The sequence below is a fragment of the Neocloeon triangulifer genome, unplaced genomic scaffold, assembly GCF_031216515.1.
Source record: "Neocloeon triangulifer isolate White Clay Creek 2 clone unplaced genomic scaffold, ASM3121651v1 ptg000005l, whole genome shotgun sequence".
In the NCBI taxonomy this organism is placed as follows: domain Eukaryota; kingdom Metazoa; phylum Arthropoda; class Insecta; order Ephemeroptera; family Baetidae; genus Neocloeon; species Neocloeon triangulifer.
Window position 1 is genome coordinate 446,231 of NW_026775548.1, and position 26,492 is coordinate 472,722.

General features: G+C 35.8%; 6 protein-coding genes across 10 annotated transcripts; 4 read left to right on the top strand and 2 right to left on the bottom strand.

Moving 5' to 3' along the window:
* Nucleotides 1-533: 533 nt before the first annotated feature.
* On the bottom strand, nt 534-5,075 carry LOC132193813 (arrestin domain-containing protein 17-like). The gene is made up of 7 exons (XM_059614716.1): nt 4,581-5,075; nt 4,307-4,471; nt 2,640-2,851; nt 2,399-2,581; nt 1,901-2,089; nt 1,644-1,836; nt 534-1,584 (listed from the first exon to the last, which is right to left on the bottom strand). The coding sequence occupies exons 1-7, from the start codon at nt 4,693-4,695 to the stop codon at nt 1,463-1,465; spliced, it is 1,179 nt and encodes a 392-aa protein (XP_059470699.1). The 5' UTR covers nt 4,696-5,075; the 3' UTR covers nt 534-1,462.
* On the top strand, nt 4,451-9,366 carry LOC132193814 (C-type lectin domain family 1 member B-like). Of its 3 annotated transcripts, XM_059614719.1 has the most exons (8): nt 4,451-4,494; nt 8,007-8,107; nt 8,284-8,367; nt 8,585-8,641; nt 8,704-8,743; nt 8,801-8,862; nt 8,920-9,034; nt 9,083-9,366. In XM_059614719.1, exons 2-8 carry the CDS (start codon nt 8,024-8,026, stop codon nt 9,292-9,294), a joined length of 654 nt encoding a protein of 217 aa, XP_059470702.1. In that variant the 5' UTR covers nt 4,451-4,494; nt 8,007-8,023; the 3' UTR covers nt 9,295-9,366. The 3 variants fall into 3 exon arrangements, with proteins under 3 accessions (XP_059470702.1, XP_059470701.1, XP_059470700.1); XM_059614718.1 differs by lacking the exon at nt 4,451-4,494 and having other exon boundaries at nt 7,364-8,107; nt 8,807-8,862; XM_059614717.1 differs by lacking the exon at nt 4,451-4,494 and having other exon boundaries at nt 7,370-8,107.
* A 513-nt stretch (nt 9,367-9,879) lies between these two features.
* LOC132193903 (C-type lectin domain family 4 member D-like) lies at nt 9,880-10,962 on the top strand. Its single transcript, XM_059614853.1, has 5 exons — nt 9,880-9,991; nt 10,298-10,343; nt 10,413-10,471; nt 10,525-10,639; nt 10,691-10,962. Exons 1-5 carry the CDS (start codon nt 9,932-9,934, stop codon nt 10,903-10,905), a joined length of 495 nt encoding a protein of 164 aa, XP_059470836.1. The 5' UTR covers nt 9,880-9,931; the 3' UTR covers nt 10,906-10,962.
* A 1,291-nt stretch (nt 10,963-12,253) lies between these two features.
* LOC132193820 (uncharacterized) lies at nt 12,254-16,246 on the top strand. The gene is made up of 13 exons (XM_059614726.1): nt 12,254-12,396; nt 12,495-12,602; nt 12,673-12,739; nt 12,954-13,118; nt 13,168-13,298; nt 13,470-13,640; nt 13,880-13,997; nt 14,112-14,294; nt 14,349-14,477; nt 14,632-14,720; nt 14,786-14,944; nt 15,006-15,126; nt 15,183-16,246. Exons 2-13 carry the CDS (start codon nt 12,540-12,542, stop codon nt 15,350-15,352), a joined length of 1,566 nt encoding a protein of 521 aa, XP_059470709.1. The 5' UTR covers nt 12,254-12,396; nt 12,495-12,539; the 3' UTR covers nt 15,353-16,246.
* Nucleotides 16,247-16,536: 290 nt separating this feature from the next.
* Nucleotides 16,537-18,552, top strand: LOC132193965 (uncharacterized). 2 transcript variants are annotated; one of them, XM_059614963.1, is made up of 9 exons: nt 16,537-16,679; nt 16,906-16,998; nt 17,070-17,162; nt 17,251-17,337; nt 17,647-17,718; nt 17,783-17,825; nt 17,891-17,952; nt 18,008-18,122; nt 18,187-18,552. In XM_059614963.1, exons 1-9 carry the CDS (start codon nt 16,596-16,598, stop codon nt 18,405-18,407), a joined length of 870 nt encoding a protein of 289 aa, XP_059470946.1. In that variant the 5' UTR covers nt 16,537-16,595; the 3' UTR covers nt 18,408-18,552. The 2 variants fall into 2 exon arrangements, with proteins under 2 accessions (XP_059470946.1, XP_059470947.1); XM_059614964.1 differs by having other exon boundaries at nt 17,891-17,927.
* A 97-nt stretch (nt 18,553-18,649) lies between these two features.
* Nucleotides 18,650-25,793, bottom strand: LOC132193784 (uncharacterized). 2 transcript variants are annotated; one of them, XM_059614669.1, is made up of 29 exons: nt 24,244-24,290; nt 24,126-24,189; nt 23,925-24,061; nt 23,781-23,878; nt 23,675-23,724; nt 23,589-23,620; nt 23,476-23,533; nt 23,385-23,416; nt 23,149-23,319; nt 23,052-23,096; nt 22,963-22,996; nt 22,850-22,914; nt 22,696-22,792; nt 22,406-22,644; nt 21,323-21,394; nt 21,229-21,274; nt 21,106-21,182; nt 20,456-20,552; nt 20,168-20,400; nt 20,033-20,111; nt 19,920-19,975; nt 19,824-19,859; nt 19,646-19,769; nt 19,481-19,590; nt 19,364-19,420; nt 19,273-19,306; nt 19,149-19,219; nt 18,998-19,094; nt 18,650-18,945 (listed from the first exon to the last, which is right to left on the bottom strand). In XM_059614669.1, the coding sequence occupies exons 1-29, from the start codon at nt 24,271-24,273 to the stop codon at nt 18,704-18,706; spliced, it is 2,583 nt and encodes an 860-aa protein (XP_059470652.1). In that variant the 5' UTR covers nt 24,274-24,290; the 3' UTR covers nt 18,650-18,703. The 2 variants fall into 2 exon arrangements, with proteins under 2 accessions (XP_059470652.1, XP_059470653.1); XM_059614670.1 differs by lacking the exons at nt 23,385-23,416; nt 23,476-23,533; nt 23,589-23,620; ... (3 more) ...; nt 24,126-24,189; nt 24,244-24,290 and adding exons at nt 25,362-25,515; nt 25,572-25,641; nt 25,694-25,793.
* Nucleotides 25,794-26,492: the final 699 nt, after the last annotated feature.

A 26,492-nucleotide genomic window follows, 5' to 3' on the forward strand; every position in this document is an offset into this window, starting at 1 on the left:
TTATCACGTGGCATCAGTTTTAACTCCTTTTTTTACGTAAACTTTTAAAGTTTTATCCCAATAGCAAACATTTATAATTTTTTTTTAATCTCACAATCAGATGAGGAAACTCGATTGCTTAATAATCACTCTGATTGAAAATTTAATAAATATCAAATTATTTTCAATTTATAATTGAAAACTTTCTAAAAGGAAAAAATAGCAATTGATCCCAAATCACATGAATGCGCAATTCCCTGTGATTTCCAAATCTAAATATAACACCAACGCTATTGGATCGTCAAAGGATGAAAACTGTAAAGAATAAATGTCGTCAAAATAATTTCTAACTATTTCTCATCATGTTAATTGGAGATGGAGAGCTGCTGAAAATGTGTTATAAATATTTCATCCAAAAATTTGAATGAATTCTGGAATTTACTTATTTGAATTTTATTCACTTGCAAATGAAAAATATGACAATCTCATATCAAATCTAATCATATATTTACAGAATAAAATTGAAATTTATAATTTTATTACAATTAAAAACATTTTTCAGTGCGCATTTGAATTTTATTTTCTATATTATGCAAATATAATAGTTTCCATTAAAATTACAATGATTTTTACTATTTTTCCAATTGTTGCAACTATTTTTTTATCACATTCCTCTGAAATGAGGTAAAATAAGACACAAAAGAATTACTTCAAATGTATTTGTATACACATTTATAATTCTGCACAATAAAGCAGCGCATTTGATGCAAAATTTGCTTCAAAAATTAAATTTTTGTACATTATGCGTTAGAGGAATATTTATATATTCAGCTAAAAAGCTGCATGTTTTGTTACAATGACATTCAGTAAATATTTAAAAATACTACCACACGTGCGTGACTGAAGCTGCACCACATCATTATTACGAGAAGTTCATTTTAACTTAGCAATAGCTTTTAATTTTAAGACGGCATCAAGCTTTCTCTGTTTTCAGAGATATTATTATGTTTAAGGTACAGTTTGTGTTCAAAACAACAATTAAAATCATCCGGCAATAATATCAAATTGAGATAGAACTTGATCGAAACTTGGAGAACTTTACAAATAGAGAGTATTGCGGCAATAATAATTTATTATGAATCAAGCGTCCTCGCCATCCTGAAAGGAAAAAGACCAAATTTAGCAGCAAAATCGCGATTTAAAAATTTTCACCCCCAAACGTTTTTTTAACCAGGGTCTCAGACAGGGTTCACTTTTACTCTCAAGGGAAGTCCTGATGGAACAAAGTTCTAAATTAGGTAAAGGCAGTCGTGTTTTTATAAAAAAATCCCCACCAAAGTTCAATTTTCAAACCCAGTCAGAATAAATTCCCGTCGCGAATTTATTTAATTCGATTTTGATGTTGGTGATGAAATTTGGCCTTAATTCACATTCAGAAATGAACTAAAACTTCTGTCGTCCCAGTTTTAAATAGAGAGAGATTCTAGGATTGGCGATAGACGGGGTACATCGGCGCGAAGTTCTTGTTCATGAACATGTACTGATTGTCCGACTTCTCCTGGATGCTTTTGGCGCCAAACACGGACTCTTCGTACGACGGAGGCGCTGCGAATTTAAAAATTAATCATTTTTTGTAAGAATAAATTTCAAAACAAAACACTCACGCATGTCAGGGTAGTTGGGCGCTTCATCCAATTGGGGCGCCGAAGGACTGAAGTTCCACCCGACGGGCATAATATTTTCCGCGGCTTGTGGCGCGTTGAACTGGCCGAAGTTGGCCGAAAACGGGATCGTCCCGACCACCACGGGCAGCCGCATTTCGAAATCAAAGTGGAAACCGGACGTGACAAAGTACGCCTGTAATTATAAATTTTTAATTTTGACACGTTTCTTTCGGAGGATTGAATTTTAAGTTTTATACATTGAGGTGATAGTCGAGGTCGATGATGGAGCAGTTGTCCAGGTTGGAGGGAGGCATGGGGGGGATCTGCATGCCGGCCTCCCTGACGAACACCTCGGACGCTCCCCGCTTGACCTTGGGAAGGTACTTCTCGGCAATGCTCACCTTGCACTTCTTGTCGTTCCCTCCCCGAGCTTTGTAAGTCACGGTCTGTAATCAGAAACAAATGAAGAAAAAATTTATTCTCTGGATCAAGGTATATAAGAGGCGAAAATCCATTTTGAAGTGGTTGGAGGCATTTCATAGCTAAAAATCCGTCTCCAATATATGGATTTATTTCTGATGCTCGTTAAATATGTAAATTACAAAGTTTTGCGCCCCTTGAAAGTATGCAACCTGACAAATTAAGTTAGTTTTATAGAATTTAATTCAAAAGTATGGAGAGATAAAACAAAAAACGAGGTTCTAATTTAAAATAATTGATAAATTTTGCTACAGAAGTTTCAAATTTTCGTTTACCTTGATTAATTGAAGTTTGATTTGCGATATGGAGACCCTGGATTTGTTGTCGACTTCGACGGTGGGGGCCAGCGACTCTCCAGGCACCACCCCTCCGCAGGGGAGGGAGAGGGTGGCGTAGACAGGAGCCGAGGTGCAACACATGCAGCAGAAAATCTTGATCTTTTCCTTCGAAAGCGGAGCCTGCGAACAATTTTATATAAAAACATAATTCCTAAATTTTGAGTGAATTTGATTTTACGGCCAATTTGGGGTCGGCGTTGAGGTCGAGGGGGCTGATGACCGTGAAGGCCGCCTTGGCTTCGTAGTCGAACTTCCACGGTCGGTCCACCACGGCCAGGATGGTGTAGCGGACGTGTCCGTAATCGCCCTTGAAGGACGAGGGCAGGTTGCTCGGAAGGACGTAGTTGAAGGGGTAAAAGTGCTCGCCAGGGTTCAGGTTCACGTCCTCACCTTTTGGTAAGGAAAGTTGAATTGTGTTGAAAAAAATGATTTTTTTTAAGTGTAGAGAGCCCAAATATAAATTGATAGGAAAATGGGTTTCTCAAATAAATTTTCATGGAAATGAACCAAAATATTCTATAAAGGGCAGTTTATTTTTTTAAATTTTGACCCACCAACCAATTTGGATAAAATTTGGCAGGCCGATTCCTTTAGGTGTGTAGTGTGTAGAGATAAAATTTCGAATGATTTTGAAAAATTCTCAAAATTGCCTTCTTTACAGGGGCTCCAATTTGGGCACTTTTATAAAAGGAGATTTTTTAAATCAAAAATATCTCGGTTTCTGTTACAGATACACTAATAACTATTAAAACCAAAATTGTTGGAATTGAAATAACGTAAAACTTTGCTAAGGTCGCAGGTAGAAGTTAAAAGGTCACTTTTGCCATTATGAACTCAAAAATTTGCTGCTGAATGAAGTACCTACTATGTAAAATTTAAATTTTCAAAAGTTGCACATGTGAGTAGGAAAGTACATATTATTAAACATTTGTGTTGGGTTTATTTTTAGTTTAAAAGGTTTTCAGGGTCAAAAGGTGAAAGAGGTGGTATTTTGAACTTTTTTTGTATGTGACAATTTACTTTCCATCCACTATTACTTTAACCGCGGCAGACGAAAAACGAAAATAAATTTGTAAAAATGTTCCTGCTGATGCCCTCTTACAAAAATTGTGTCACACTTGAATTTTATTTTTGAAAAGGTCACAGGTCACCGAGGTCAATGAACTTGTGTGACCTGGTCACCATGTGTGATACATGATTTGAATGAAATCGTCAATTATATCATTTTTTGTCATCATATATTATGTCCTAACTCTGGCAGAAAAATATTTATTCAGGTTTAAAGTAAATTTTCACAAAAAAAAGCTTGAAAAACCACGTTTTTCACCCTTTGACCCTGAATAACTTTTAAAGAAAATAGAAATACAGTCACCGTAATATGTTCTTCCCTACTAACATACTCAAATTTTGGCTATTTTAAACTTAAAATATTTATGTACTAGATACTTCAGCAGCAAATCTATGAGTTCATAATGGCAAAAGTGACCTTGACCTTTGACCTAAGACTTTGGTCACCAAGGCAAAATTGTAGTACGTCTCATTTTCGACAACTTTGGTCATAATACTTTTTTACGTATCTCTAACAGAAACCGAGATATTTTTTAATTTCAAAATCTTCTTCAAAAAAATGCCCAAATTTGGGCCTCTGTAAAGCATGCAATTTTGAGGGATTTTTCAAATCTTTCGAAACCTTTGCTAAAGGAATCAGCCCGCCAAATTTTATCAAAATCGGTTGACCCACGCCTGAAGTGGGTCAAAATAAAAACTGCCATTTATTTATTTTGAAAAAAAATTAAGGAACTCTTTTTCTATTTGTTTTTTTAATTTACAAGATTAAAATTTTACCGCTGCCGAGTACGTTGAACTGCGTCTCAAAGTAAGTTTCCTCCGAGGAAAAAATCTCCGTGACTTCATTGGTGTTGCGATGGTTGGTAGGGCGGGGGCTGCTCGCTTGCTCCGTGACCTCCGACCAGTTCACTTCGGCCCTGCCCTTGAGCTTGACATTGATTCCTTTTAGGGAAAAACTTTTTCAGGTTCAATTGCACACTTCATAAATTAACTTTAAATGTTTTGCAACGAAAAAATTTATTTTATTTCATGAAAGGCACGTTTTGGTCACCTCGGAAACATTTGGGCGTGCTGTTGATGACCACAATTCGGCCGGTCACGGTTTGGCCGGCGTAGAAAACGGCCTGCGGGTTGTCAAAGACGATTTCGAACCTCTCCAGGCCCATTTCGCCGCGAGTTTTCAACTCCGAAAAGACCGAATAAATTTATAATGAAGTATAAAATAAACACGCGACCGGCCGCCCGAATATTTTTAACGTGAACCAGGGCCGTGGCACGGCCATATGGGAAACTCGTCCCCGCTAAATACGGAAATATCGCGTTGACTAACTGCCAGAGGGCAGCACAAAACGCTTTTCGATCGTCACGACCCTGGTGGCGGCCACTGAAGCTCACGGTACAACAAGCTGCCGGCTGCCATATTGAATCGAGAAACGAAGCGCGGGAAGCACGTTTCTTTGACAGTTTGGCCGCTTTCCCACGGCCGCAGGCCGTGACAGGCCGAATTCTTGTCGCGCACGAGTGGCCAAAGAGCCAAGGAGTATTCTTAACAGCCACATCATCGGCCCAGGGGCCTACTTCAGCCCCGGCGGGCACGCAATGTGCGAGGTCGTCGGCGCAAGATTACTGAAAACAAACTTTTGGTGAGTGGAAATTTTCTGGAAAATTTCAATAATCATTTATTAATTGCACTTTATTCCAGAGACTGCGCCAGTTTCCCGTCGTGCGCTTCCAATTTAATTTTTCCAACCTGGGAGAGAATACGAGAAAAACGCTGGTGCAAATAAAAATATGTAGTCAACCAAATTGTGGTAAACTGATCTATTTTTCTTCTTCTAATTTTCATTTTTTGCAGGAATCGGAGTTTCTTTTTATTAACTGAGAGTGCAGTTCATTATCTTGTGTTTGGATACCTCATTTTATCACTTTTTGATATTGGTAGGATCATGAATTTAAGATGTGAACTTTTATGATGTTCTTGTCAACACCATGAATAAATTACCTCTTCAGGATTACAGGTATTTGGTTTATTTGCATTAATTTTGCTCTTGTGGGGGGTTTGGTATCCCTAAGTGTCAAGTGAACATCCATTAAGTTGTTTACCACTGGCATGCATCAAATTTGTTGTTAATAAAGATTTAAAAAAAAAATGCGTTTACATCAAATTTGTTGTTAATAAAGATTTTTAAAAAAATAAAATTATTCGTTTACAATTGCAATATAAATTTTCTTCCCTCAAAAGAAATGTTTTGTATCTTTCTGCTGACTAACCTCACAAGCAAATTCTTGATGTTGATTCCATGTTGAATTTGTAAATGATGTAAAGATGGTAGTTTTTTATTTATTACTATACATAATAAACGAAATAAAATCAAATTTGAATAATTCTGTACAATTAAATAAAAATATAACAACTGTGGAGCACGTCTGGCTAGAATTTAAATGTATAAACCAATAATTTTATTGTTGGATAAGACAAAAGCAACCATCAAATCAACAGTTGACAATATTTTTCATTTTCATCGAGACATTCAAATTTCAACTTCCTTTAAACGCGATGTCTCAGATCCAGTATCCTGTTGGAGGAGGAAATATTCAAAAACCAAGTACACCTCTCGCAGTTCATGATCTTACTAATTCCAAAAAAACCAAGGATAAAATGATAAATAATGAGGTGTCCAAACACAAGGTGATGAACTTCACTCTCAGTTAATAAAAAGAAACTCCGATTCCTGCAAAAAATGAAAATTAGAAGAAGAAAAATAGATCAGTTTACCACAATTTGGTTGACTACATATTTTTATTTGCACCAGCGTTTTTCTCGTATTCTCTCCCAGGTTGGAAAAATTAAATTGGAAGCGCACGACGGGAAACTGGCGCAGTCTCTGGAATAAAGTGCAATTAATAAATGATTATTGAAATTTTCCAGAAAATTTCCACTCACCAAAAGTTTGTTTTCAGTAATCTTGCGCCGACGACCTCGCACATTGCGTGCCCGCCGGGGCTGAAGTAGGCCCCTGGGCCGATGATGTGGCTGTTAAGAATACTCCTTGGCTCTTTGGCCACTCGTGCGCGACAAGAATTCGGCCTGTCACGGCCTGCGGCCGTGGGAAAGCGGCCAAACTGTCAAAGAAACGTGCTTCCCGCGCTTCGTTTCTCGATTCAATATGGCAGCCGGCAGCTTGTTGTACCGTGAGCTTCAGTGGCCGCCACCAGGGTCGTGACGATCGAAAAGCGTTTTGTGCTGCCCTCTGGCAGTTAGTCAACGCGATATTTCCGTATTTAGCGGGGACGAGTTTCCCATATGGCCGTGCCACGGCCCTGACGTGAACTCAACAGACACAACAAAAGCTGGATCGGCGAGAAAATAACATTGCGAGTACGCATGAGCCGACAGAGCGGCGCCTGAAATAGTTTCCGCTCCGCTGCGCTGCTGCCGGCACTTGCCAATTTATCTTGTTCGCCGAAATCTGCAACACCACCACACCTAGCGGCCAGTAAAAGAATTAGCTCGGCCAGAAAATGATCAATATGAGGATTTAATTCAAGGGAAATTAAATTATTGCGGAATACATTTGTGGTTTTTATTAATTTAAATAAAAGAATTTGGCTTTTTTATTCAGAATTGAAATGATTTTTATTAAACTTTGTCAGAAATGGTCTCTGCTATTTTTTTTTTAAATAAGTTGCATTACGCTCCGGCTTAACTCTAGTTATATTTATGACAAATGAATAATTCATTTTTTAAATTGAATTAAATTAAATCCTCCCATTTTATTTTTAATTTTTTATTAATTCCTCCCACTTAGGTTTAGTCGGACACAAGAAACCCTAGGTTTTAAAGTACCAGCAGACCGCAGGTCGCCTTTGGGGTCAGTTGTCCTTTATATTTTTTCATTTTTTCTTTGCAACGAGGTTCGCCCGGTTTCAATTTTTCATAATTCATTTTTTTTAACCTTTTTTCCCTTTTGCTATTTTGCAAAACTCTCATAAAATTTGCGATTTAATTTGACTTGAATAAAAACTGGATCATAAATCATAATCATCTTGTTATAAAGATTATAAATTTATCTTCATCGTGAAAAGAATTTTCTGGATTTAATTAATTTGATTCGAATATCGGACGAATTTTCTAACACACTTGCCACGTTTAAGTTATTTGCATAACTATTGAGTGTACCAAGCCGGATTTTGCAAAAGGTCAAAAGTTCATCAATCGTACTCGCCGCTCTTTTCGCTTAAAAAAGGGAGTAATTAATAAAATTAAATGGGAAAATTTATCAGAGCCTGCGGTCAAATATTCATAGCATAAATGTCACACGTGTTTCTATTTTATTTTAAAAAGTATATTATAAAAATCACGCGCGTCCTTGAACTCTGATATATTTGATTATTTTTTTTTCTCGTGTGTATTTTGGAGCTGAAAATGATAAAAGCGCGTCGTGTGCACAATTTAATCATATTCGCAAAATGAGAGGCACAAAATCTAGAGAGATGCTCCGTTTTTTGTTGATTTTCGTGGGCCTCGTCACCACAATTTTGGCCAACAACCCTCAGCAAATCGACACATCATCCAAGGTAAATGGCTTAAATGCATTTTTTCATCTCAATTTTATCATTCTCGTTTGAATTGTAAGTACTGAAAACTTCAGAATTCAAAATTTAAACTCAACATTTCTGCTGATGAAAATCATAGATTCAAATTAAGAATTTGACTTGTAATTTTTTTCTATTAATTTTTCCGGAAAATGGAGATCCTGGAAGAGCTGACGAAGAATGCCAATGAGACAAGTGAGAAGCTGAACCGGTTGACTAAACTCGTCTACGATCAGGAAAAGGTTTACAAAAATTAAGTCCTTTCATTGTCAAAAAAATTTGCTCTTTTTGGTTTAAATAATTTTTTCCTGGAAATTTCCATGTTTTGTCTCCCCAATTTTTAATGAAAATGACAGAAATCGCAAAGAAATTTTAGTAGTTATTGTACAAAAAATTAATAATTGACAAAGTTGTAAAGAAAGAAAGAAATTTTCACTAATTATGTTCTCATGATTTCAGACTCTGAAAAGTTTTGATCAAAAGCTGAATGATTTGGCCAAGCAGACTAATAAACAGGTTGAAATAATTGTTTCCAATTTCAATGATGATTCGTTTTGATAATATTTTGATATTTGTAGTTTGAAGACGTGAATTCCTTCGTTAGGTGTGCCCCTGATAGTAAATATAAAAATTTTTCAATGAAAACAACAATAAAATTAATTTATTGTACTTAAGGATTAGGTTTGTTGACGGCGCTGCCCAACGGCAAGAAGTACTTGTTTTCTCACTCGTCTTCCGTAATAATTAATCATTTAAATTTATTTTTTGTCTATAATTTGTGTCGTCGATCGCAGGTGGAGTGGAAGGAGGCGAACGAGACTTGCACAAAGCAAGGCCTCCTCTTGGCCACGATCAAGGACGAAGACGACGCATCCGTGATCGCTTCAGTCGGCAGAAGAATCAGTCCTCGTAAAATCCTTTTCAATTTCTTACATTTGAATTAATATCTTTTTGCAGATCGTGGTTGGTGGGTTTCGGCGAAAAACTCTGGAGGCGAGAAGAAGGATTTCCGGTGGCGCGACGGAAGCAAACTGGAGCTGGACAGCCCGTTGTGGGCACGCGACGTGGACAAGGCGGACGACTGCGTCCGCATCCACAACAAGCTGGACAGTCTCCCTTGCGACTCGCATTGGTACTTCATCTGCGAACTGCCAACCGAGTGTTACTGAATTGCAAATCAATTTTTACTTGCGAACAAACAACTTCAACAACTTAATAATATGTGAACAAATAAAATTGATAATAAGTAAAATTCAGCGCGGCGCATTTTATTTTTACGAGATGAATACTTATTTTGAGCAATGAATTTCTTTTGTTTTACTCACAACAATTTAATTTAAAAGAAAAACAACATTTCTGCAGCTAAATATGAATTTAGATTTAAATTAAGAATTTGATTTTACGTGAATTTTTCTCTATTTACGCGGGAAATGGAGATCCTGGAAGAGCAGACAAAGAATGCCAATGACAATTTCTCGGAAATTGAAAAACCACGATTTCAACCTTTTCTAAAAAAATTACGCATCTAAACGCAATTTTTTGTTCATCAGAATGATCCTTATGACCTAAACTATTAGTTTTTGTGGAGGATTTTGCTGCCCTGAGGTGGTTCCATCCTCTTTATCAATAGTTTGAATACCATAAAGTGTAGAGAGAGTTAATAACAAGTATGAAGGAGCGAATTTGACGTTTAATTCTAATAAAAAAGATCATAATTTTGTTTCGCGGGGTCAAAGGGCAGTCAGTGATAAAGGGGAGAAGCGGTTGCGAGTCAATCGAGTCAGTGCAAATTAAAAGTCTCTGACCATGGCTCGTCATTTCTTCTTGTTGCTCGCTCTTCTCGTCGCCCAATCTTCAACCACCAAGGTACCCAAAAAAAAAATCAATTGTTCAGTGATATGATAAGTTCCTTTATTAAACCTAAAAAAAGATCAAGATTTTCCAAATTGGATCCCCAGGTTTCAAAACTGAAACAATTTTTGTTTATTTAGAGCGGCGTTTGATTCGATTGAAAATTTCCTTTACTTAAAACACGATGGATTTTTTGGGTTTTTTTATTGTTTGATAGAAAAACTAAAACAGTAAAACCAAGAATGGAATTTATTTTGAGTGGAAAATCATGAAATGTGGATTAGTTCGACTTTTCTTTATAATTTCTTATTATGTTTTCAGCCCCAAGAGTCGGTTAAGCACGACCGAACGTACTGCAATGTCGCTCGTAGGTTTTACGAAAATTACTTAAAATTTAGGAATGAACTAATGACTAATTAAAATTGCTACCGTGCAGGTTCATCAAATTTGACGACGCTGTCCAACGGCAAGAAGTACTCGTTCATTCAATCTTATGTGAGAAATTGCTTTTTTTTACAAAATTCTTACAAAGTGGGTTTGGTTGGCAGGAAAACTGGAATTCGGCAAACGAGACTTGCGCCGAAATGGGTCTGCACTTGGCCACGCTCAGAGACACGAAAGACGCGCAAGTGGTCGCGGCAGAAGCCTTAAAAATTGAGACCGGTGGGCCAATTAAATTTTGAAAGAAATTGAAAAAATGAAAATGAATTTCAGGTCCGAACTGGTTGGTGTCCGCGAGGAAAAGCGAAGGAGACTTCCGGTGGCACGACGGGACAAAACTAGAGTTGAACAGCACTTTGTGGTGGGGCAGAGCGGCCAAGACGCACGACTGCGTTTACTTTTACAATTGGGAGGCTGGAAAACTCAATAGCTACCCGTGTTTCTTTAGATTTTATGTCATTTGCGAACTGCCAACCGAATGCTACTGAAAGCTGAGCTTTTCAAATAAATTTCATTTCAAAAGAAGAAGAGTGAAAAAAAATATGTTTTTCTTTTTAAATATAACCAATATAACGCAAAGACAGCCTTCTGTAAATTTTGCAAAAACAAAATTTTCAAAGAATTAAATTTTGAAAACGGCACTTTTTTAAACGGCCATTCTTGGCATGGGTTGGTTCTTAGGGTGTAAACAAACAGATCATCAGGATTTTGGAAATTCTCCAATTTGCCTCTTTTACAAGGGCCCATAATAGAAGATTTTTTTAAAATAAAAAAAGCCATTTTAAAACATTAAAAATATATTTTAACTGAGCCCGTGTTGCAGATAGCACAAAGGTTCATTGAGCGAAATGGTTGGAAATCAGAGGCCCTACAATTTATCAAGAGTGACCAAGGCCATAGGTCAAAGCTAAAGGTCACTATTCACTATTTTTTAGCGTAATTTTTTCAGTCGCTTCCAAAGTCTATAATTTTTCTTTTTTGATTCCGCAATAGCCAAAAGTTGCTTAATCATTTAGTAATAATCAAAATACCAAACATTGGTGCTTCTTATTCTTTACCTTTTTTGAGATATTTTGGATCAAAGGACGACAATCAATGTTATGTGAGTGCATTTTTGTGTGAAAAATTCGCTTCCATCCTCTGTTAGTTTTCCCTGATAGAGTCAAGACTAAATGTATAAAAACAAAAAATGATCGCTTTGGCTTTCCCTTTCCAACTATGTATCGCACATGGTGGCCAGGTTACAAAAGGTTATTGACCCTCAGTGACCCGCGACCCTTTCAAAAATAAATTTTGTGTGTGACACATGCATGGAAAGGGGACGTCAGCAGGAGCATTTGGGTGCCTAGATTTTCGTTGTAGCATCAATAGAATTGTAGTTATTTTATGTAAAAATAATATTTATAAATGAAATAATATAGTTTTGGCCCATAAAAAAGTGCTTTATTTCAAACTCGAATTTATGAAGCGCGAATATTGTATTTGTATTCTTATAGAGACAAAAGCGAGCTAGGGGATAACTTGGAATTTTCCATATATTGTCAATAAATGGCAAGAAATATTTATTTGATTCTCCTTTGGTATCAAATTTTGTCACTAAATATTCTCCAAATAAAATCAAAAATTATAAAATGTGACCTTTTCGCCTTTAAATCTTTGAGCTCTTGATTTTCAAAATAATTTCCAAAAGTAGTTTGCAAATTTAAAAATGGAGTGCATATTCTTAGATTTTTTCTTACAAATTTTGATCCAAGTCAATTAATTATTTATTAATATTAACTTCAATTGTGAAGACGAAAAATTAATTATGTTCAATTTTGGCTTTATCCCTTGTGCTTCTCATCTGAACCGCAAAGGTCAAAGTTTATCAAATGCCAATTTTAATAAGAGACTCGGCGCGTAATCTCCAATATTCATTCTTCATTTGGTGTCCCACTTGATGTAAACCAGGACAAGATATTTCTTAACATAATTTAAGCGTAAGTCAATTTTCCTTTTCACCGTTATTTGCCAAGCCAAAATTACAAAAATCATTCCTCATATTTTTATTTTAATTAATGGCGATTTATTAATTTAGGAAGAATTTAAAAATACAATAATTTTGAGACGCAAACCGTGGAAAATGAGGAAATGGATTTTGCTTCTCGCAATTTGCTGCAGTTTTTCTGCTTTTGCCCGTTCCAAGGTGAAACACACAACAATTTTTGTTTGATTCAGTTTATGGCATGATCACTTTTTTTTTATTAATTACTTAGAAAATTACCTTGAATGAATGCTGGAATTACGGAAAAAACGCATCCATTCCTCCAGGCCGATCCCCAGGTATGATAAAAAATTTAATTTTAGAAAATAATTAGCATAATTGGCAAATTAAGTCGCGTGATATCATTTGAAAAATCTGGAGATTTGAATAAATTTCTAAAAATTAGAATTGGAAATTCGGAAATATAAAAATAATTTCCACCGGTCAAGTATATAAGTTACAAATTTTACAAAATATTGTATGTATTTTCTGAAATTGCATTTCCAATCTCAGTTTTCAGATTTGGAGATACAGAAAATCTGAGTTTTGAGGACTGCGGGCGACTGAGCAACCCACGCGATTCCAACAAGTTCCCTCCGTGGCGTGTTTACCTCAGAATCGAGGGCAAAAGTTACGTTTACAATGCTGATCTTATCTCGGACCAAACGCTGATCATTCGTATGCAGAATTTTGCAATTTTTTGCCACTTTCAGAACAATTATTTCAGCATCAACCGAATCGACGCAATTGTTATATGAATTCGAGGAAGGAAAGAATATTCAAATATTAGCCGGAGATTGTACCAACAAAAATGACCAGGAAAAGTGCTTCGCGGGACGAGGTCTTATCAGCCAAAAGGTGAATTGCAAGTTTGTAATTCCAATTCCAGAGTTCTTTCAATATAAATGGTGCTTGAATCATCTCTATCAATTCACAAAAGAAATAAAAGTTTCAAACGTAGACGAAGAAATTAACGAAAAACATAATTTTATCAGTTGAAGATTGAAATATTTGGCAAATTATTTGCAGTTGCTGGACTTCAAGGTAGTGCAATTCAACTACGGAATGTCAATATTCCAAATTCACGTTTGGCGGACCGAAAAATTGAAACTGGCGCCGAGCCTGAGGCCCGTGTGCTTGTGGAATCGAGACAAGAGCATTGACGCCGAGCAAACCTTCTACTTGGACTCTTATTACGACGTAAGTACGATTAATTATGTTGGCATTTTTTCCTTCTGTTCAGCTCGGTAAATCGGCCAAATTTTAAACACCAGAACTTTCATTCGAACCCTGTAAAATGCGCATCATCAAATAATTTTCAAGTTGAAATTCAAAACTAAGAAAAGTATAATTTGTGGGTTTCTCGATTTACCTTTTTTTTTTAGTAATTAATGAAGATAATATTACGTGAAAATTTTGTACTTCTTAAATGCAATCAGGTCAACGGGATGACAAAAGCAAGTGTTCTACCTGAGGCGACGTGCTACACTGACAGCGGGAGAAACATTTCCGAATGGGAATGCAACCTTTACGGCAACGCAATCTGCACACAACCTTGTAAGTGGATTTTATATTAATTGGTACTAAACACGGAAGACTGGCTTATTTACAATTAAATGGGCCAAATACATATATTTTTATTGTCCTGGTAAAATATGAGTTTTTTCGCAGCCTCTTCAACAATGCTGTACGTGGAACGCAACAATCGATTCTACGTGCGCGCCTCGGTGCCTTTCACGTATGGAACGCGAACCCAACTTTGGCACGACATTCTTCCTTTCACCAATCAGATCGTCCTGGCGTCCCAAGACCTCGCCGTGTTTCCGCAGATTCCCGAACCGAAGCCGAAAATAGGTTTTTCAACCAAATTATTCTCTCTGTAAAAATTTAACCGATTTGATTGTTCAGATTTCGGGTCAGGGCAGAGTTTTGCCGGATGCGGACCAAAGTCAAAACAACAACCTTGGCTCGCTCGTCTGTCACGAAAAGATCATTCTTGCGAAGCGACGCTAATTTCCAGCAAGGTTCTCGTCACAGGTTTGATTTTTGAAATTGATTTTTGAAAACATTTCTAACGAGTCAGTAAAATTGTCCTTTGCACAACAAAAGAAACACCTGAAATATCTCGTAGAGAATATAGAATTTGTGACATTTTCCTTGAAGCTATCAACATTTTGAATTCTATTTGCAGCGGCGAACTGTCTTTTTAATTCCAACGGAGATAAAATTGAGGCTGTCGACTTGATCATTGAACTTGGCCCGAACAAAGAGAATCATTCGGTAATTTTGAGAAAACAGATTCACTTTAATTGAAAATTTTTACATTTAAATATATTAAAATGTAGGTTTCGTCTGTGGTGGTGCATCCCGGCTACAACCACAGCACGGGTGGTGTCAAGGACGACGTCGCCCTTGTCATTTTGAAAGAGGAAGTCGCTTTGGCGCCGATTTGCCTGTGGAACTCGGACTACGACCTCAAGGAAATCGCCGGAAGGACGGGCTCGGTGCGGAAATTTTCATTAATCAAATTTGAATTTTTAAATAATTACTTTTGTTTCACGTCAGGTTGGCAAGAGTGAGGGTTTGAAGGTGGTTTCCTACGCCGAGTGCTACGAAAGCAACAGGCACTTCTTTTCGCGCAACCTGCGACCCCTGGAAAACTTCTGCGCTGCTTTTCCTCAAAATCGTCAGTTCTTCTCTTACAACAAACATTACATTTAATTTTCTTCATTCTTTCAAAAGGAAGCGGCGCGTGCGAGGGAGAAAACAGGGGCGGATTCGTGGTTGAGAATCAAGACCGATTCTTCTTGCGTGGCGTCGCGACTGGACAGAATTGCGACCCCAAACTCTTCACCGACCTGACCTACTTTGTCAAGTGGATCGTCGAAAACACGCCGGACATCGTTGTGTAGAATTTTTGCCATGCAAAAGAAAATAAAAAGCTTTAGTCTTGGGTTAGCGTTTCAGAAGGAAAACGTTCACATTTACAAAAAAAAACCTATTTCGGCGATCAAAATAATGACATATCCAAATCAATTGAATTTGTTAAAATCTTCATAGAAATTCAACTCTAGAAAATTTGCAGCATTTTTTATTCAAAAAATTCTTTGAAAACTTTTGATAGTGATGCAAATTTTAGATAAAAAATAGTGAAATTGCTCAGCTAATGGAATATTTCACTAAATTTAAGTTGTTTGATGGGTTTTACAACTTTTATTTTAGCCCATATAAAACACACCTAGGCATTTCTCATTTTGAACGTATGCAACTGACGGCGCAGGTGAGTCACGCGGTTTGCCTACTTTTGAACCTCGTTCTTGCATAATTTTTTAAGGATAATAATAATCAGCCCGATTGACAATTAAAATCTGTTGATGATTTCACGCTCGTCATCCCTCGTAGTACCGATTGCTCTTTGAATTTGGACTTTTTCTTCTCAAAGAAAAGTGAAGAAAGGGTTTAAAACAATCAATTCTAAAGAAGCAAGGGGCAAAAAAAGCTAATAAAATTCATAAACTAATACAACATTTTCCAAGTTTGATTGAATTTTAATTTTCCACCTGACCATTTTGAAAAAATTCGCTTACGCATTGAAATTATAGAGAGCAGGAAAGAACAGGAAACGTGATGGAATTTCAAGGATGAGGAAGGTCTCATGCCGGCATTCAACATTGTCCATCAACAAACATCTTTTTACAACAAAAACTATTTTCTAAATTTATATAGAAAATGGCGATGCGTATACTAAAGGACGCCACAATTAATAATTTGCCATGCTCTATAAAATAAGAATTCTGGTTTTTTGTTTTGGTAGCAGAGGAAAAAATGCATGCATTTATAATTTTTGTGATTTTTATTTGTAATAATTAAACCGTTCATGTAATTTAGTAAAATTCTACTTCAATCAAATTTTTTTAATGAAATTTCCAATCGGCTTCATTTGATTTGGTTTTGTTTTTATTGTTTCAAATTATTTTTGAATTAACAAAGTTGATGCGTAGATTTTTACAAAATATAATGGAGTTGACACTGATCTTGGTTTTATCTAGTTCCAATTTTTTTTCGCGCAGAGAGGCAAAGGGCAAAGAGCAGTGATAAAAGCCAGAGATAAAAGAAGTCTTTTGATGAATTGAGAGCGAATCGCAATTTAATTAAATGGAAAGACTGACCATGGCTCGCTTCGCCTCAATGGTCGTTTTGCTAGTCGCCGCCGCCCTGGCCAGCCAACCTTCAACCAAGGTACTTTCATTTCACTAATTTTTATATTAATCAAAAATGCATTAAAACAACTTTGAAATTGTTGTTATGTTTTCCAAATAAAAATATCTTCTTATAAAGTTTCATAACAATCAACAAAAAAGGGGTAACGACGATGCGTTTTGGCGCAGGATAGAATTTACAAGAAAAATTATATCACAATTTTTTACCGAGCTGCATTAAAAATGGCGATAATTTATATTTTTAGCCAGAAGAATCCGAGTTTCGACAGAAAATATTGCAGAATTTGAACGAGACAAATCAAAAGCTCAACCAATTGATAAGAATCGTCGACGATCAAGTGCGAATTTAATTCAAATCAAAATTTATCATGATTATTATACAAATTATTTTACTTTGTGAGTTTTTCAGGTTGTGGAGACGCGGAAGCAAAACGAATTTTCCAAAGCTAGCAACGACCGACTTGACCAACTGGCCAGAACTGTCGACCTACGCCTCAATCAGGTACAAATATTTAATTGATTGCAGATCAGTAATGGTTTTTTTTTTTAAATCTGCCCAAGATTAAAAATTCTGCTTTTTTTTAATTCAGACGGTTGAAAGAGTTGAGCAAGAGGTGAAAAATTTCAACGAAAGTACTTTTGAGAGGATTTATCAATTGGAAAAACAAATTGATCAGGTGAGGATGAGATTATTTTAAATGATCGCTTGAAATGTATAAAATCATAAAATTAAAAATGATTTATCACCATTTAAAATATCACGAGAGATTTGAGAACTCCATTCAATGCATTAAACCAGTATAATAATCTAAATTATTATTTAAAATCAAATTTTAACGGATATGACACAGTTAAATTTGATCAATATGTGCGTTGAGACTGATTTATTTTTACAACGCTGAAAGATTTGGTAAAAAAAAATCACACCAACTAAAATAATTTATGACTAATTATTCAAATTCAAACTTTTGCTTGCCTCGGAAAAGGAAAAGCGCATGGAATTGGACGACAGAGAAAAGCTGGACGCATTAGTAAATCTCGCCGGACGTCACATTCAGGTTCAATTCTTGTGATTTTCACTCACGACTCTTTTATTGAGGAGAACAATTTTCTTCTTTTCAGTTCTCGGAACAAACTCTCCTGGCAGCCCGATGCACTCTGGCTCGTACGATATTTTCACAAACGCGTTGATTGGAAATTCAAAAACCAATTTGATTTGATAATTTTCAGGTTCGTCAAAATTGACTTTCCTGTCAAACGACAAGATGTACTTTTTCTCCTACCCAATTAATGTAAAAGTCTCAACTCGCAGCTTCTTTGTATTTTTCTATAATTTTTCTTCACCAGGCAAACTGGACTTCTGCGAACGAGACTTGCAGCAAAAGAGGCCTCAATTTCGCCACGATCAAAGATCAAAATGAGGCCAAGGTGGTCGCGGCAGAAGCACACAGAATTCATACTGGTGAGACAAGAAATATTTAAAAAAAAAAAACTTTTCTCTCATTAAATAATCGTTCTTCTTTCAGGAGCTTGGTGGGTTTCGGCAAAAAACCAAGCAAGTGGAAGTGAAAAGGACTTTCGTTGGAATGACGGGACCAAATTGGAGTTGGACAGTCCCATGTGGGTGGAGGGGGCGGACAAGAGGAAGGACTGCGTTCTTCTCTACAATGCCAAGGGGAAATTGAACAGCTGTCCAAGCAACTTTAATCAGCCTTTCATTTGCGAGCTGCCCAGCCAATGTTTTTGAGAACTAATTTGAATCAGATCCTTTTTTTAACTAAACATAAAATGTCAGATAGATTTGCAATCCTTTGTCTGTTGTGAATTCACCTTTTTTGGTGTAAAATTATTGTTTTCTGATTTGTATAAATTTTTATGCAGAAGATAACTAATTTTTGATGTGTCATATATAATGGTTGAGTATAATTAATTATGTTTTACTGATTGATAGATAGGATAAAGACAAGCAGAAAATATTCCTAATTTAATTTTTAAATCAACACCAATTATGGAATCTTTATTAATATTTTAAACATTCGAAATCTAGAGAGGAAAGCAAAAGGGTCGGAGAAGAGTCGCCGGGTCAAAGCTCTTGATGTCATTTACGCAAGTGCCGTTAACATCGCACTGAAAAAAGACTGCGATTGCGTGAGGAGCATCTGATATTGAAACATTGTCAAATCCTAGGGTGGAAAAAGGCGCTGTTGAAGAGCACCACCGTGGATTTCCGCTGCTGTTGATCATACTCGCGGCTGTCCACGAATAATCCGGAAGTGGATACAGCTCTGATATTACGTTTCGATTCGATTACAGTGGTTAAAATATCACAATACTCACCGCTATTAATCACTAGCGTGTTTACCTCCAACCGAGTTAGCGATCCAAGTTTCATACCAGCTTTGCAACATTCAATAAATGCATTTGAAAAGGTCACCTAAATGAGAATTTACTTGTTTCAAATATGCTAAGAATACGTTTGTTTTCATACATTAGCGATGGGGAAGAAGTAGTTTATACGGTTGAGAACCGCAACATAACCAATAGAGTCATTTACACAACCTAAACCATAAAAACATAAGTCAAGTTCTCACTTTATTCTTCTGAATTCAAACCATCTTTACAAGTCGTGAATTGTTGCACGGTAGTCTGGATTTTATCAGATAAATCAGAAAGTATTGATTCGGGAATTTTTTTCAATAATACGTTTACTGTGCAGCTTATCGTCGGACAAGATGCAGGGGGAGCTGGTTCAAACTTCTCCTGTTTTCGAAACAACAATGGATAGTGAAAGAATTCAAATATAATTATATATTAATTTACAAGAGTCATTTGCTCGTCCAGGGCAGTTATCGCAGCTTGAAGCATGGCCGGCTCTTGTTCATTGGAACATTTGATCATTTGTGCTGCCTGGTCGCATTCGCCCGACATGTCTGTTCATCATACAAAAGCAAATTTGATGGTTTTTGTAAAATATATTAAAAAAACCGCTTCCCGAGGCCCAGCAGTTGTCGATAACAAATAGATACCGCTTCAGCTTGGTCCAATTGCCTTTGACCAAATCCTCCAGTGCTTTTACCAAATCAGCCTGCACGAGTTGGCCATCGACCAACTTATTATTTGTAATTGTTTAAAACATCCAGTGCAATTTCAAAAATTAACTCACCAAACCCACGTTTTCTCCAACGCATTTCAAATAGCACTAAAATCATTTGCAGAAATTGAAAAATCAGTGTTAATTATTATTTCTGTTAAAAAAAACCTTGATCCGCAGATCAAACTGAACCGTGTCGTTCTTCAACAATAAATCCACTTCAGCTGCGAGTGACAATAAATCGTGTTACAAAAAACCGAAACTCGAAAAAGCAACAATACTTTGACTGACGTTGAAAATATTGGCGCATTCGTCACTAATTGCGGTGCCGCCGGTCTTGGCATTTGAATTGTTTCGCGCCTAAAGTGAATCAATAACCTTTGTAATAGTGGAATACAATTAATTAATATTATTACTTCGCAGATGTACCGCAACTTTGTCTCCTCGTTCAGGTCAACAAGGAAGATGTTGGAAGATGAGTTGATAAAAATTGCGATGCCGCTCTCGTTGCCACCTGCGTTGTCCGGCTGTCCCAACAACCAACTCGAATTGTCCCCGAGGAGACGCTTGTCGCTGCAAAACCCAAAGGTATCCTCGCAACCTTTATTAGAACCTGAGGTCCAGTAATACTCTTCGAAGAACGACCTTCCTGCAGTTATATCGGTCAAAATAATACCGAAAAAAATTAATTAAATCAAGAAAACCTTTGTACGCGCTTAACAAAGCTTGGTATTTGTAATTATACGCAAGACTCAGCAACGTCATCCCAAGCTCGCAACATTTGACCATTGCACCTTGAAACTTTCATAGCACAAAATAAAATGAATTAGACATTTTATTCATTTTATTTTCAATTTAATTTTATGAATAAGTTTAAATCTTAATTAGGTCAATGAAATAAGGCTTAATAATTTATTTTAACTTTGTTCTTCAAGTAAATAATTATTTAGGCAGAAGGAGTTTATTTTCATAATTGAATTTTTTATTAATTGAATTTTATTAATATGATTAGTTATAATTGACATCAGAGAAAAAAATTATTATTTTGAAAACGAATCTGTTTTGCATTACTTTGTTTTAAATTTTACAAATTCATTAATAATGTGGTGCCTCAAAAGAACTGACCTGAAAAATGGGCATTGCCATTGAACTAAAAATATAAGTGTTTTTTATGCTTGACTTTCTTGTGAATCATTCATTCTCATTTATTCCAATAGATACAACCGTTCTGATAAAACTTAAAAAATCCTTTTTAAAGACTTAAAGGGAAATTAGTCTTTTTGGCGCAGAAGGCATTACCCGAATTTTGTGTTAACCAATTTCGAGTTTTCAATTTTATTAAAATGACACATACTGTCTGCAGATCTTCCGGCTTGCTAAACATGTAGACTCGGCCCTTGGACGATATCCAGCCACCGTACTGATAAGCTTCTGAAATTCAGTTAGACCACAAATTTGATTTTTAAGTGAACTTAACTGTCCAAAAACTGCGCCCCAGAAGACGAAGTCTTGAAATATTTTGGCTGAAATTTGATTTTATATTTGCAAATTCCCGAAATAAATTTACATACGTTTTTCGTGCACGTAATATTCGGGCAGATGGGAAAAGAGCATTTCGGTGCTTTGGTTGGCATTGGTGGACCCTAATTAGATAATTATTTTCGTGAGCAAATCTAAAGGGGTGGTTTCACGATAGATTTAACTCTAATTGGCAAAATTTTTTCATGAAAGGACCCCATCCCGATTTTCACATATGTTGTTGGGATAGATAAGACGCTGTGCTCCCTAAAATTTCACTTAAAAATTTTGGGTGCTTTTCCGGGAAATCAAATTTTAAAAAAAAAACAGAAAATGTTGAATATCTTTGCTTCTATTTAGAAATTAAGTATGCTCTTTTCAGTTCTAGACGTAACTTTTTATGCCCGACAACCTTTCTGTTGACAACTTTTGTGTAGGTCAAAGGTCAAGGTCACTAAATTGCAAATTTCACTTTCTAACGCAATTTTCGCAAAGATGCACCCCTCAGATATTTTTTGGGGTATAGGAAAAAATGTAGCCCCAGGTGTGTAGAACAAAAACCTTGATTTTTAAAATGGGGTTGTTTTTTGTTTTTGAGATATATATAAATGAATTACAAAAATAAGTGTTTTTCGATGCAAAAAAGCTATTTTTGACTGCTTTTTAAAATTCATTTAAAAATATCTCAAAAACAAAAAATAACCCCATTTTGAAAATCAAGGATTTTGTTCTACACACTAGGGGCTACATTTTTTCCTATACCCCGGAAAACATTTGACGGGTGCATCTTTGCGAAAATCGCGTCAAAAAGTGAATTTGCAATTAAGTGACCTTGAACTTTGACCTACACAAAAGTTGTCAACAGAAAAGTTGTCGGGCATAAAAAGTTACGTCTAGAATTGAAGAGAACATACCTAATTTCTAAATAGAAGCAAAGATATTCAACATTTTCTGTTTCTTATCGCATTTTTTCGGAAATCTGATTTCCCGGAAAAGTACTCAAAATTTTCAAGTGAAATTTTACGGAGAGTATTTTCTCACCTAGCCCAACAACATATGTGAAAATCAAGATCGGTCATTTTTTGGCCAATTTGAGTAAAATCTATCGTGAAACCACCCAAAGTTAAAATAAATACTTGACACGAAAAAAAGTACGAATCGGAGCAGACGCTGGCAGAGAATTGGATCGTCGCATTGCCTTTGACCACATTCATTTGCAAGCAATTCTGGTTCTTGTTCTGAATGTCCGGCTGGTTGAACGCCCAGGGAACGTTGAGCATGTCGACCGTGACGTTTTCTTTGCCCCAAACAAAATCCTTGGGACTGACGCGCGTCGCCGAAGTCCAAAAGTTGGAAGTGAATTTCCAGTCGGAGGCTTAAATCGAATAATATCAGCAAGAAAATGAATTAAAATTTAATTATTTACTCATGTTCTTGAAGCATTCGAGTGATTTCTGTTTACTAAAAGTCAGAGGCGCCATCCCTAGCTTGCTGCAGTTGACGAAATTTTCGGTCCAATTAAGCTTTTCAATTATTATATTTTATAAAAATTGTGCGTTTTATGAATGGAAAAATGTCACCGGATTCATTGTGAACAAAAATTGGAGACCGCCGGATTGAACCCACGAGCCGTATTTGTCAGCATCTTTAAAATAATTATAATTAATTCTATTATTTAATAAAAAATTTTTACCTTTTAAAGTCCCGTCCGTATTAAAAAGATTCATCTGCAAAAGGCGTCTTCGTTAATCAGCAACATTATTATTTTGGTTAAAATTTTACGTCTTTCTTCACTTGCAAAATGGAATCGAAACTTTCAAAAACGAGCTGTGAAAAAGATCTTTCGGTAAGATTGATTCTCGTTTCAACGAATCTCTACTTTAATCTGAGGAGGAGGGGTGCTCGTTTTGATTGTACTTGTCAAAACCAGAGCCGTGATGGTGGTCAAGGTAGTCGTTATTGGGATCATTGGAGTTGCAACATTCGAGCCTGGATTTGTTGTAGTTTGGCTCGAGACGATTGTTGTGTCTATTTTACTCTTGCTGGAAGACTAAAAGAAAAATACAACTCACAATTTTAATTATCATTAAATTATATCTAAATTTATAAATTAACTGTGGCAGTTTCAGACATTTTCCCACCATTTACTGTTTAATTAATATATCAAAATCATTTAAGAAGAAACAAAATAACATTTTGGTTTAACCGATTGTTTCAGTTCGAGTTGAGAAGGTTGTTGTGTCTGTTTTACTTGTGCTGAATGACTAAGAAAATTCTAAATTTTAATTACTTTTTAAACCCCTTTAAAGTTTTATTAACCATAGCTGCTTCAGACATTTTCCCACCATCAGCTTCAAAATAAAATTATTTAAAATAATAAAAAAAAAAAAATCTTTCGGCTGAACCTGTTGTGTCGGAAGTTGATGCAATCTCAAAATTTATTGTCGTGGTTGTTCTGTTTCAATTTTGCATTTGTAGTTGATATTTTTAAAGAAATTGAAATGTTTTTACTCGATTGCATTTAATTCTGTGCTGATTTCTCCATTTGAGGCTGCAAAAGTGGTAGAGCTCTCGTCACTTGATGGGCGGTTTGCATTGATCGGTGTGGTCTTTAAATTTTATTAGGTTTGTGTTAAAATAATAATTTAAATTAACCTTTTTCGAATTTAAATTTTTTAGAGATGAAGTTGAATTTTTATGAGTGAAAGTAGACCGAGAGTTTGATGTCTTCGGCTGACACGAAGATTTACCGCAGCATTTGATAATCATTGGCCTTCTAGCGGACTTGAGGCCTTTGAAAATTTTGTTTAATAAAATTAATATGTGAACATTTTAGTTTCAAATCACGTGTTTCACCATTTTTCCTAATTTTTTGCTGCCGTTTGTTTCCTGCATTTGTTGAGACGAAAAAGCTAAAAATCTGCAGAAATAAAATTTCAATTTTGGTGATTATCAACTTTTCGCTTTGATCTACAAAAATAATTGTAATGAAATCCAGTCGCATGATCAAAGCGCTATCGACATCATGGCGCTTGGAGAGAGAAAAATTTGATATTAAACTGGTGAATTGTTTAAAAAAAGGACGCCGCAGCATCAGCTCGAAATTCATAATAAAATCAGGGCCTGCTTCCGCCCAACTGATTGCGGGAATTAATGTTGTTCCGTCAGTCCTCGTCGTGACGTCCCAGAAAATGAAAATTTTTCATGAAATTTATTATTTATTTTTTCAAATCGTGTATATTTTTCTGTTTACCTAATTTAATTAAATTAACAAAAATTTGCAACAATTGTCTAAAACTCTTCAACTGAGTTTGAGGAACCAATTTAGATAATTAAAATATATTATAAAGACTTTCACCCCCAAGCATCAATGCAACTTGAGATCAATTTTAAAACGAGAATATAAGAAAAGCAAATTTAATCTTAATACAGAGTCAATATAATTCTGCTTTGCAAAATTTTCATTTACTTTTGTAGAAGCAAACGGCAGGAAATCTTATCAAAAATTCATCAATTCAAAATTTTCCTAACATTTTTACAATTCTCCAGTGCATGTTTGAAAAGTTTTCTAATTTTCAACGCACTGCTGAAATTATAGAGAGCAGGAAAGAACAGGAAACTTGATGAAATACTCATAATTCATATCGGCCGAAGCTTCCGCTCCACACATTGTGAAATATTTAGTTTTCAATTTTTAAAAATGAAACTGCCACAGCATTTTGAATCTTGGTCTGCGTTTAATTTACATTCCTGCACGTATCATTGTGACTTGTTGCATGGGCACCTATCGCAGTCACAGTGTGAAAAAAAAACCAAGCGTTATTGAAGAACAGAGAAAAATTAATTAAGAGGTTTTGATGTTCACATAGAGAATCGTCGATTTATTTTTAATTTCAACGAAAGTCGACCAACAAAATTATTGTCTAAATAAATCAAAATGGAGATACATACATTTAAAAGTAAGCATTAGGACAATTATTTATCTGTTGTCCAAATAATTAAAATAAAAATGCATGCAAAAATCAGATTGATTACGTGGTTCATATTTGAGATAATCTTTGTGATATTTTATTTGTTCATTGAAGTACATACGAGCAATTAATTGATCTTGGTAAAAATGAACTCGAAATCTAGAGAGGAAAGCAAAACGGTCGGAGGAGAGTCGCCGGGTCAAAGCTCTTGATGTCATTAACACAAGTGCCATTATCATAGTCATGAAAGTAGACTGCGATTGCCTGAGAAGCATCTGATATTGAAACATTGTCAAATCCTAGGGTAGAAAAAGGTGTTGCGGAAGAGCACCATCGTGGATTTCCGCTACTGTTGATCATACTCGCGGCTGTCCACGCGTAATCCGGAATTGGATACAAATCTGAAATTACGTTTCGATTCGATTTCGGTGGTTAAAAAATCACCAAACTCACCGCTTCTCTTCACTAGTAAGTTTACCTCCAACTGAGTTAGTGAACCAAGTTTCATACCAGCTTTGCAACATTCAATAAATGCATTTTCGAAGGTCACCTTCAAGAGATTTTACTTGTTTACATTATGCTAAGAATAAGTTTGTTTTCATACATTAGCAATGGGGAAGAAGTAGTTTTTTAAGTTGATACCAGTGACATAACCAAAAGAGGCATTATTGCAACCTATATATACCAGAAACATCAGTCGAGTTCACTTTAATCTTTTGACTTCTAACCTGGTTGACAAGAAGACACAAAGTGCTGCACGGTAGACTGGAAATGATCAGATTAATCAGAAGTTTTATTAATTCGCGTATTTTGTTAATAATACGTTCACTGTGCAGGGTGCTATCGTTGGGCAAGATGCAGGGGGAGCTGGTTCAAACTTCTCCTGTTAAAAAAACAACAATGGATAGTGAAAGAATTCAAAAATAATTATAATTATATTTATTTACAAGAGTCATTTGTTCGTCCAGGGCAGTTATCGCAGCTTGAAGCATAGCTGGCTCTTGTTCATTGGAACATTTGATCATTTGTGCAGCCTGGTCGCATTCGCCAGACATGTCTGTTCATCATACAAAAGCAAATTTCATGGTGATTTGAATTTAAAATCGGCTTTTCCTCGATGGGTTTTTGTGAGTTGTTTATTGTTTAAGAAAAAACAATATCCTGCTCTACATGTTTCGGCTGCGGGCTGCAGCCATAATTCATGAGCTGCGAAAAACATTTTGACAAAAATTAGTACAAAATTAAATCTTTT

Excerpts from the sequence above, each read along its gene's own strand:
- LOC132193813 (XM_059614716.1), bottom strand. The coding sequence starts at position 4,695 with ATGGGCCTGGAGAGGTTCGAAATCGTCTTTGACAACCCGCAGGCCGTT. Across the intron at positions 2,852-4,306 it reads GTTCAACGTACTCGGCAGCG|GTGAGGACGTGAACCTGAAC; the intron begins GTAAAATTTTAA and ends CCTTACCAAAAG. Across the intron at positions 1,585-1,643 it reads GCCCAACTACCCTGACATGC|CGCCTCCGTCGTACGAAGAG; the intron begins GTGAGTGTTTTG and ends TTAAATTCGCAG.
- LOC132193814 (XM_059614717.1), top strand. The coding sequence starts at position 8,000 with ATGAGAGGCACAAAATCTAGAGAGATGCTCCGTTTTTTGTTGATTTTC. Across the intron at positions 8,744-8,800 it reads CGTTAGGTGTGCCCCTGATA|GATTAGGTTTGTTGACGGCG; the intron begins GTAAATATAAAA and ends ATTGTACTTAAG. Across the intron at positions 8,863-8,919 it reads TGTTTTCTCACTCGTCTTCC|GTGGAGTGGAAGGAGGCGAA; the intron begins GTAATAATTAAT and ends CGTCGATCGCAG.
- LOC132193965 (XM_059614963.1), top strand. The coding sequence starts at position 16,596 with ATGGAAAGACTGACCATGGCTCGCTTCGCCTCAATGGTCGTTTTGCTA. Across the intron at positions 17,338-17,646 it reads TGGAAAAACAAATTGATCAG|GAAAAGCGCATGGAATTGGA; the intron begins GTGAGGATGAGA and ends GCCTCGGAAAAG. Across the intron at positions 17,953-18,007 it reads TTTTCTCCTACCCAATTAAT|GCAAACTGGACTTCTGCGAA; the intron begins GTAAAAGTCTCA and ends TTTCTTCACCAG.
- LOC132193784 (XM_059614669.1), bottom strand. The coding sequence starts at position 24,273 with ATGCGACTGGATTTCATTACAATTATTTTT. Across the intron at positions 24,062-24,125 it reads GCAAAAAATTAGGAAAAATG|GCCTCAAGTCCGCTAGAAGG; the intron begins GTGAAACACGTG and ends AAATTTTCAAAG. Across the intron at positions 20,401-20,455 it reads TTTGTTAAGCGCGTACAAAG|GAAGGTCGTTCTTCGAAGAG; the intron begins GTTTTCTTGATT and ends ATATAACTGCAG.
- LOC132193820 (XM_059614726.1), top strand. The coding sequence starts at position 12,540 with ATGAGGAAATGGATTTTGCTTCTCGCAATTTGCTGCAGTTTTTCTGCT. Across the intron at positions 12,603-12,672 it reads CTGCTTTTGCCCGTTCCAAG|AAAATTACCTTGAATGAATG; the intron begins GTGAAACACACA and ends TTAATTACTTAG. Across the intron at positions 13,641-13,879 it reads ACTTGGACTCTTATTACGAC|GTCAACGGGATGACAAAAGC; the intron begins GTAAGTACGATT and ends AAATGCAATCAG.
- LOC132193903 (XM_059614853.1), top strand. The coding sequence starts at position 9,932 with ATGGCTCGTCATTTCTTCTTGTTGCTCGCTCTTCTCGTCGCCCAATCT. Across the intron at positions 10,344-10,412 it reads AACGTACTGCAATGTCGCTC|GTTCATCAAATTTGACGACG; the intron begins GTAGGTTTTACG and ends GCTACCGTGCAG. Across the intron at positions 10,472-10,524 it reads ACTCGTTCATTCAATCTTAT|GAAAACTGGAATTCGGCAAA; the intron begins GTGAGAAATTGC and ends TTTGGTTGGCAG.